The 8,427-nt window shown below is 47.5% G+C and overlaps 1 protein-coding gene across 3 annotated transcripts in view; it reads left to right on the forward strand.

Moving 5' to 3' along the window:
• Window positions 1-7,977, forward strand: part of STN1 (STN1 subunit of CST complex) — a 44,453-nt gene extending 36,476 nt beyond the window's left edge. For all 3 annotated transcript variants that reach the window (XM_017531123.2, XM_017531122.2, XM_037739479.1), the window contains exon 10: window positions 2,731-7,977. In XM_017531123.2, coding sequence (XP_017386612.1) covers window positions 2,731-2,888 — 158 coding nt within the window. In that variant the 3' untranslated portion in view covers window positions 2,889-7,977. The remainder of the gene's footprint in view (window positions 1-2,730) is intronic.
• The last annotated feature ends 450 nt before the right edge of the window (window positions 7,978-8,427 follow it).

Here is an 8,427-nt window from a genome sequence, read left to right on the forward strand (position 1 = left end):
TACTTGGGAGGCTGAGGCAGGAGAATCACTGGAACCTGGGAGGCGTAGGTTACAGTGAGCCAAGACCGCGCCATTGCACTCCAGCCTGGGCGATAGAGCAAGACTTTGTCTAAGAAAAAAAAAAAAAAGAAAAGAAAAAAGAAAATTAACATTTGATGAGTTCCAAAATGGAAGCCTTTCACTAAATGTTACTTTATACCATTAGCTTTTCAAAAAGCTCCCATGTATTTAGCTCAGATTCATTTTTTAATATCCTAGAGCTGAAGAGAACTGCTTTTGGTAGAAAGTGACTATCAAATAACACTACTCATACTGGAGGCATTCTTTTTTTAACTTACAACAAACTTTTTAAAAAGACTTAAAGAAGTTTAACCTTTTGTAGTTATATCTGAAATGTATCTTTATATCATTTCGGTCTCTAGAACATCAGCATTTTTGGTTTCTGGTGGAGGTATGATGGGGTATAGTACGAATGAGGCTACATGCAAAAGTTCTTGGGAAAATATAAGGGGCAGTTATCACCGCTCATGGAGATGCATCATGAGATAACCATGTCTGCCAGGCAAACACTTTTCAGAAAAATCTGCTTCGGCTTTTGGGTGTGTTCCAGAAGAGTTGAATTATGTCATTGTACTAACACGGCGGAGCTTCTTGCTGGCTTTTCCTTCTTTTACTGTTTTCTAATAGTTTCTCACTTAGAGAAGAATCTAAGGCTGGGCACATTGGCTTACTCCCATAATCCCCATGCTTGGGAAGATTGCTTAGGCCAGGAGTTCGAGACCAGCCTGAGCAACATAGCAAGACCTTGTCTCTACAAAAAATAAAAATTGAAAATAGAGAGGAGTCTAAGAGTCTAAGTTCATGTTACCCATATGACTGGAAGATCACTTTTGAACAGCCTCACCAGATAACCCTCAGCAGAACAGCCTTTCAGAATAAATAGTTGAAGGCCTCTGAGACAGTCATCGTTGCTGCTTCGGGCCCCACGGATGCCTATAAGTCATCTCGATCCCCTGAGTTCTAGCATCCAGGCCTCACAGAAACTAAGAGCTGAGCAGCACTAAATTCCCTGTGCTCCTCCCTGCCGTGTACAGGTCTGTGTGGTTGGAGCCCTTCACCCTCTGCCATCAGACCTGTCCTGCCATCGCTGGCTGGTCAGCTTTTCCTCCTTGGGAGTCTTTTCTTCTCGGGAAGGGCTGAAGCTTCTCTAGAGCAGGAACTAAGTTATGTTCATCTTCTTGGGTTATGGATATGATGAACCAAATCATAGTGGCTCCCTGGTCTCTCATCCACACAGCCACCCTGAGAAGGAGGTGGTTTTGTTCCAGGAGCCACTTTGCCCTGGTTGTAGAGCCAGGCTTGAATTCAGGTGTCCACTGGCAGCGCTTGATCTGCCAAGCTCTACTTGCCCCTCCTTGCTCAGCACTGCGCACATACTAGGTGTTCAGGAAGTCTGTGGAGTGAATGTTGAAGGAACAGCCTGGAAGTGTGGACGCCAGCAATCCCAGTCGGGAGGAGTAATGAGTGGACACAGCCACTAGAGGTCAGAATTTAGCAAATCTTTGTTAGCCCAGGAGCTGTCTCTGAGCCTTAGGGCTGGAAAGGCCTTGGAAGTGGTTTTCACCACAGCTGAGAACACTGAGGCCTAGGGATGACTTGCTCATAGCCCCAAAGCACAGCAAACCTTGAACCATGCTTTGCCTTACACCACAATACCTCCTTGAGCACCTTCCTAAAGCCTAAAGCATTTTTCACCTGAAAACAGCATTCAGTGACTGTGCGGAGCAGCTTTTGTGTGCCAGGTACTAGGTGTACGGCAGAGAGAGACCACGCCTGGCCCTATAGTGGAGCTTTACCTGTGACAGCTGGGGAGGGATTGCTTTGTTAAGCTATAGAGTGTGGATTATAGTGTTCAATGTGGCATTATTAGGCTAATTGATAACTACTTGTGGCAGTAGCAAGCAGTTTCAGAGGTGAATACATCGTGAGGAGTAGGGCGTGATTGCTGCTTCATTGTTGTGCCTCTCTGGGCCTGAAAATTAAAAGGACTTGCATTCTTCAGATAAAAGTTATTTTCTCATTACCAATGTTCTAAGTCATTGATTTCAACTAGGAAAGAGGTTACTAACTCTGAATTTGTATTGTATACCAGATGGTCCTAGTGTTGGGCAAAGGGTAACAGATTGCTGGGAATACAGCAATCACAGATAAGACTTTTGGAAGCCAGGTAGAGAGGAATGAGAACAGGCCAAAGGTAGGAATCCCTTCTCACCTCGCAGCCCCATCAAATCAGGACTTAGGGGAAGGCATACAGAGGCTGCAGCAAACCAGCTCTGCTGTGAGTCTCAAGAGGGCTCCATGGGAAGCTAGAGGTTTGGCACTGAGTAGGTTACACTTATACCTGTAATTACTCCAGAGAAAAAAGGCTTATCACGCACTAAAAATCCACTGGGTTATGGGTCAGAAAGTCTTTGATTGAGAATCCTTGAAGGTTGAAGTTCAGGGTCCTGAGCAGTGGCTTCATATCGCCATGGTGACATCAGGGGCCTGAGAACAGGTGTTTCTGTTTTGTGTCTGTGATCACGTAGATCATGCATCTCAGACTTTAATGTGCATCAGGATCATCTGGGGATCTGGTCAGACTACAGGTGCCAAGTCAGGAGGTATGGAGAGGACAGGGGAGGGCCTGACAGTTGTGTCCACGCTCAGCTACCTGCCTTTTTCCTGCAGACGTGGAGAAGGGCTGTCACTTCCTGCACATCTTGGCCTGTGCTCGCCTGAGCGTCCGCCCAGGTCTGAGTGAGGCTGTGCTGCAGCAAGTTCTGGAGCTCCTGGAGGACCAGAGTGACATTGTCAGCACAATGGAGCAATACTACACGGCGTTCTGAGGAGAGACACGCAGACCAGCCGGGCAGGACAAAGACAAGGTGGTATTCACCCCCAGGGTCTGACTTTCAACGTCATGCTGGGGCTTATCTGTCTGGAGCCAGTTACCTCATAATCGACTGTCAAATACGCTTATTTAGGGAATGGGATTTGGCATAAATGTTGGCTGCCTTCTATCTACTGTGTCCTTGGGGTATGAAGACTTTGATCTCAGCCATGACACATAAGAAAACCCTCCCTGTTGACCCCCCGGCTGGACTGCGTGTTGTTCACAGAGCAGAATGGGGAGGAAACAGTGCTGGCAGCTTAACTGGTGTGTGTGGTTGGAGTCTCTACCACGGCGGAAGGATACCACGGGGTGGTGAACATTCAGGAACTGAAGGGCATGTGGCCTGATCACACAGTTCTAAGCTTTTCAAAAGTTCAGGTTATCAGAGACCTTCCTGTGAGCCTCTCTCGATGGCTAAGACCCAGGTTAGGGGAGTACTTCTCCCTGGATGAGTGTCAGTTTCTTACAGTTTCTGTGGCTTAGGCACCAGCAGTGGGGTTGAGACCTGGGTTGATGCTATTTACAGACCTGCCCAGAGATGGGAATAAATAGAGATCCAAGGCATGACTATGTGTTTGTCATTTTCCTTTGGAATTGAAAGGTGTCCAAGTCCATTTCCCTGCACTGTATTACAGAGGTGCGTGACAAATACATTGTCCCTCGATGCCCCTGAAGATCACGGAGGCAGTCAGCCAATTGCCTGGCAGGCGGTAGATGTTATTTTCAGGGTTGCCGCTGAGTGTGCAGGATGTGCTGACACCATCCAGACAAAGACTCGGTTTGTGCCCAGACAGGTGATGGAGTCATGCTTTTGCTCAGAATGACAAGGTAAAGGAAAAACATCTGAGGTATGTTGTAGGCCTGTTCTGACAGCAAAATCACAAATCCAGCCAGCAAAAATAAAGTGTGGAGAAAGATTTGAAGTTAATTACAGTCATTTCACGGAAGGCACTGCCTTCGTCTGCCGCATTTGCTCTTGATGTAATAAACTCTTTGTGGCTCAGCCGGAGGTCCTGCAGGCCTGGAGAGTTGCTCCTCTCTCTGTGGAAACAGGACAGTCTTTATATGCAGAAGTCCGCTGCAGCTCGATATGTCAGGCTGAGAGCTAGGATCCGTAGATTGCCTCCTGTCATAGACTTTTATAATGACACAAAGCTTTGCTGATTTCTAACAGTGATTATGTAGTGGCTGCCCTGTGTCTGCCCTGTATCTTCCCTGTGTACAGAAGGGTCCTCAGAGTAGAGTCTGCCTGGATGTCCTGGGCAGTTCTTCCTTGAAGTCAGCAGCTGTTCCACGTGGAATACATCTTTGATTAGTGGGGCTCCCCAGGAAGGAGTCCAGAGTCAGAAGGTAAAAAGGACATATGCTTGCATACAGCAACTCTGCTCTAGGAGATGACCACACAAGTGTGAAAGGATGCTTGCACAAGATGCTCACTGTTGTGTAATCTAGAATTCTGTATTGGGGAAAATACTAACCTACAGGGAAAAAGTTATTTATGGTTCATGGGCACGATGAAATACTATGCAGCCATGAAAAAAAGGTGATGGAAGCAGGCGGACACTGTTGCCATGACACTGTTCCCAGTAGACTCAGGGAAGTAAACAGAGTTGTAGATCTGTTTCTGTAGTATAACGCCATTATCCACAGCTCCCTGTGTGTATGTATGTATCTGTAGAGAGAGAGGGTATGTTTCTGCATGGAGGTCTTTATAGATGTAGCACACATATATACATACATACAGTCGACCACTGCTTTCTTTTGGAAGGGAGTACTTTCCAAATTTGGCTTTCAGGACACCGAGCTCTCTGGTTGCTCCTTCTCAGCCTCCTTTGCTCAGTGCTCTGCCTCCCTCAGGGCTCAGCCCCAGGCCTCTTTTCTATCTGGCTTGCTTCCTGGGGTGTCTCCAGCGACCACATGGATTATACCATCTATATGCTGTCCACCTCCTCAATTTAAACCCAGAATGGGCCTCTTCCCTGAAATGCAGACCCCGACATCCAGCCTGCTACTGATATCTCCACTTAGGTCTCTAATGGACATCACAAACTTCATAGGCCCAAAGCCAGGCTCCCAATTCCTCCTGACCCCAGACTTGCTACAGGAGGCAGCCAAATGCCTAGGCAGAGAGGGGCGGGTCCCAAGTGAAACCCCACCTTCAAGCCAAGAATGGCCTGAAGGCTGAAAGACAGGACTGCTGGTCCTGGATGAAACCTGTGACCCAGAGAGAGAACTTCTGTTCCTGTTTGCCCACCGTTTCCCGATTGATTCTTTCTGAATAATGCCTTTTCACCAGTCGAATGTTGCCTTTTTCAATACCACCTAGGGCCTGCCCCCTCCCACCCCCCGCACATTCTGAGCCCATAAAAAGAACAGATTCAGCCATATTCCCACCTTCGGGCGTAGGGGGACTACCCCCTCATCCCCTCTCTGCTGAAAGCTGTTTCATCACTCAATAGAACTCCCTTCCTTGCTCACTCTTCCACTGTCAGCACATTCTCATTCTTCTTGGGCACTGGACAAGAAATCAACCGGTGTGTAAGCCAGACTTGGCCTGGGCAGGCGAAGTGGGCAGGCCGTCACCTGCAGCAGGTAGCATGGTCAGGCGGGGCGTCACCAGCCAGAGGTCCCTGGCTTGCAAAGTGACTGAGAAAAAAATCCTGCATCACTCCTTTGGAAATTTTCCCTGATTCAGGAAGAGGCAGCTCCATCATCCAAATGCTCAAACCAAATCCATTGGCTTCTTACTTTCCATCATACCTCATATCCAATCTGTCTGCAAGTCATTTTGGCTCTCCCTTCAGAATATCTCCAGAATCTCTAACTGCTTCCCCCTCTTCTCCGGCCTCCTGACAGACCCCCTGCTTCTGCCCTGACCCCTCTTGGGCTGTTCACAGCACAGCAACCGCCCTCATCCTGTTATGCTCCCAGTCTCCCACGGCCTTTGGTCTCACCCCAGGTAGGAGCCTGAGGCTGCACAGGAGTCAGCATGGCTCCGCTTGCCCCGCCCTCCTGCCCTCCCAGCCCAGCCGCACAGGCCTTGCTGCAAACATACCTTGGCATATTCCTGCCTTAGGGCCGGGCTCCCGCGGTTTCCTCTTCCCAGGAACCACGTGAAGTGCCTCCCTCTGCCCTCTTTCCAGTCTTTACTTGAGTGTCGCCTTCTCAGCAAGGCCTGCCCTCGTTCCTCTTTGGCTGTTTGCAGCCCACATCCTGTCCCCCCTCCCAGAACTGCCTTTCCTGCTTGATTTTTCTTCACAGTACTTGATACCGGCTAACACACTCCATGGTTTCTTACTTGCCCTGTTTATTATTTTTCCCCCAGTAGACAGAATGCTCCATGAGGGCAGAATTCTGTTTTGTTTCCCTCCATATCCCCAGCACCTATAACAGTGCCTGACACATTGTCTAAGCAATACAATCAGTAAGTGTGTGTCTGGCTGCCTTCCAGGTACCAGTGTCTGCCTCTTTCCTGGTGGGCGGGGGAGTGCTTTCTCGCATATCTTGGTAGGCTGTGCAGGCTGGAAGTGCTCAGAAGTCACACCCCCAGGGAACAGCCTCAGCAATAGCACCTTGGGTATAAATGCCCCAGCTCCCTCACCCTCAGATAAGCATTGTCGAGGCACATGTCCCACACTCTTTTCCAGAGTTCCTCCACGGGACTGAGCACCATCCATCCACCCACAGGAGCAGCTGACCTGATAACCACCTGTCTCACCCTCCCTGCCTTACTTCCCCGCTCCCCATGACCACTTGCTGTACCTCCCAAGTGCATTTCTTGCTTTCCAACCTCTGTCTCAGGATTGGCTCCTGGATGAACACAAACTAATACCATCTTCACAAATATATTTGGGAAATACTGGAGGAATAATTATACATATCAGATAGATTACTAGAAATGCTCACCAAAGCGATACACTTGTTACCTCTACAGGGTGAGATCTCAGGTGCTTTTTACCCCACATAGCTATCCTTTGGCATTTTCATAATTAGCAAGTGCTCACTCTTCCACTGTCAGCACATTCTCATTCTTCTTGGGCGCTGGACAAGAACTCAACCAGTATGTAAGCCAGACTCTGCCTAGGCGGTCTCAAACTCCTGACTCCTTGTATAATTTCTTCAAAAATTATAAAGCTGTTTCCCACTCCCCACCGCACACTCATGTAACCTGAAATGTGAGTAAACCAAGAACGAGTTAGGCCTCTTTCTTCTACAGCAACATCAGAACTCTGAGAACATGATGGAAACTCTTAGAAAACTCTCTGGAGCTAACCACAGTTGGGTCACTGCTCATGTACTGAAGAGCAACCAGAGGATTCCCCTGAAAAGGAGGGAAACGGAACAAACATTCTCCAGTTCTCTTAGTGTGCACATGTTTTGGGAGGTATGAACCCCACATGTAGCTTGTGTAGGCAAGAAGACAAATAGTGCTACTGTCTGGTCAAGGATTCGTTTGAAGAGCCATGATTATTCCCATATGGTAAGCTACCAGAGCTCCCATCCCTGTAAGACACTTCTTTCTCATTATATTCTCCTCTGATGGCGTGCCAGGATGCTGGCCAAGAGAAGCCAAGTGGAAAGAAGGCTGTTCAGTGACAAGGAACCCAAGACTTGGTGCCAAGGACTGAAACCAAGTAAACTTGTAATTTTCCATGGTGGAAACATCTACACTTTCTCATTGGTGGCCTCTACAGCAGTTGCCCCAGAGAAGTGTCTCATTGTTTTCTTTACATTTATGTGAAGCACACAGGCAAACTCAGAGAGACTATGATAAGGCTTACTGGAGACATGTACCCATGTGCTGGGGGAAAAGCAGGACCGTCCTGTAGGGAGGTGGTGTCTGTGGACAAAGAACTCCACGGTGCTTGTTATTTGAGTGATTTCCACTGGTAGAGGCTCTAAATGCAAGCCCAAACTCCCCCATAAGTGAGTTTTCATTGTAATCCAGATTTTTTTTAAAATCAGCCTACTCCTATTGAACTTTCACTATTATTTATTAACTCTACTGTATTTATTAAATAAACCTAAATAGGTAAGTTACAGCACAGCAAAAGTTTCTGTGTTCCCCAACATTCTAAATCAAACTCCAAATTCCTGAAGAGGCTCTGGTCCTTTCCTGTATGTCAAACTTAATGATAGGTTTTCATTTTGGAGCATAAAAAGAGGGATTTTGAAGACCATGGCATAGCCCAGGGGTTTTTGGATAGAGATAGTAAAGTGGTGTCTCCATTCAGACTGATTTGAGAATTGTCAATGTAAATTAGTGAAAAATCTGGGTTTGAAATAGTGCTGTTTTATTACTTCAGGTCTACCCAGTGGTCTTTATTAAACTTGAATTACCATGAAGGAACAGGTTTCTACTCATAGGGAATTTGCTTTAATAAGAATTAATCGTGCGTGTGCCTGTAATCCCAGCTACTCAGGAGGCTGAGGCAGGAGAATTGCCTGAACCCAGGAGGTGGAGGTTGCGGTGAGCCGAGATCGCGCCATTG

The sequence above is a fragment of the Cebus imitator genome, unplaced genomic scaffold (genome assembly GCF_001604975.1).
Source record: "Cebus imitator isolate Cc_AM_T3 unplaced genomic scaffold, Cebus_imitator-1.0 Scaffold71, whole genome shotgun sequence".
In the NCBI taxonomy this organism is placed as follows: domain Eukaryota; kingdom Metazoa; phylum Chordata; class Mammalia; order Primates; family Cebidae; genus Cebus; species Cebus imitator.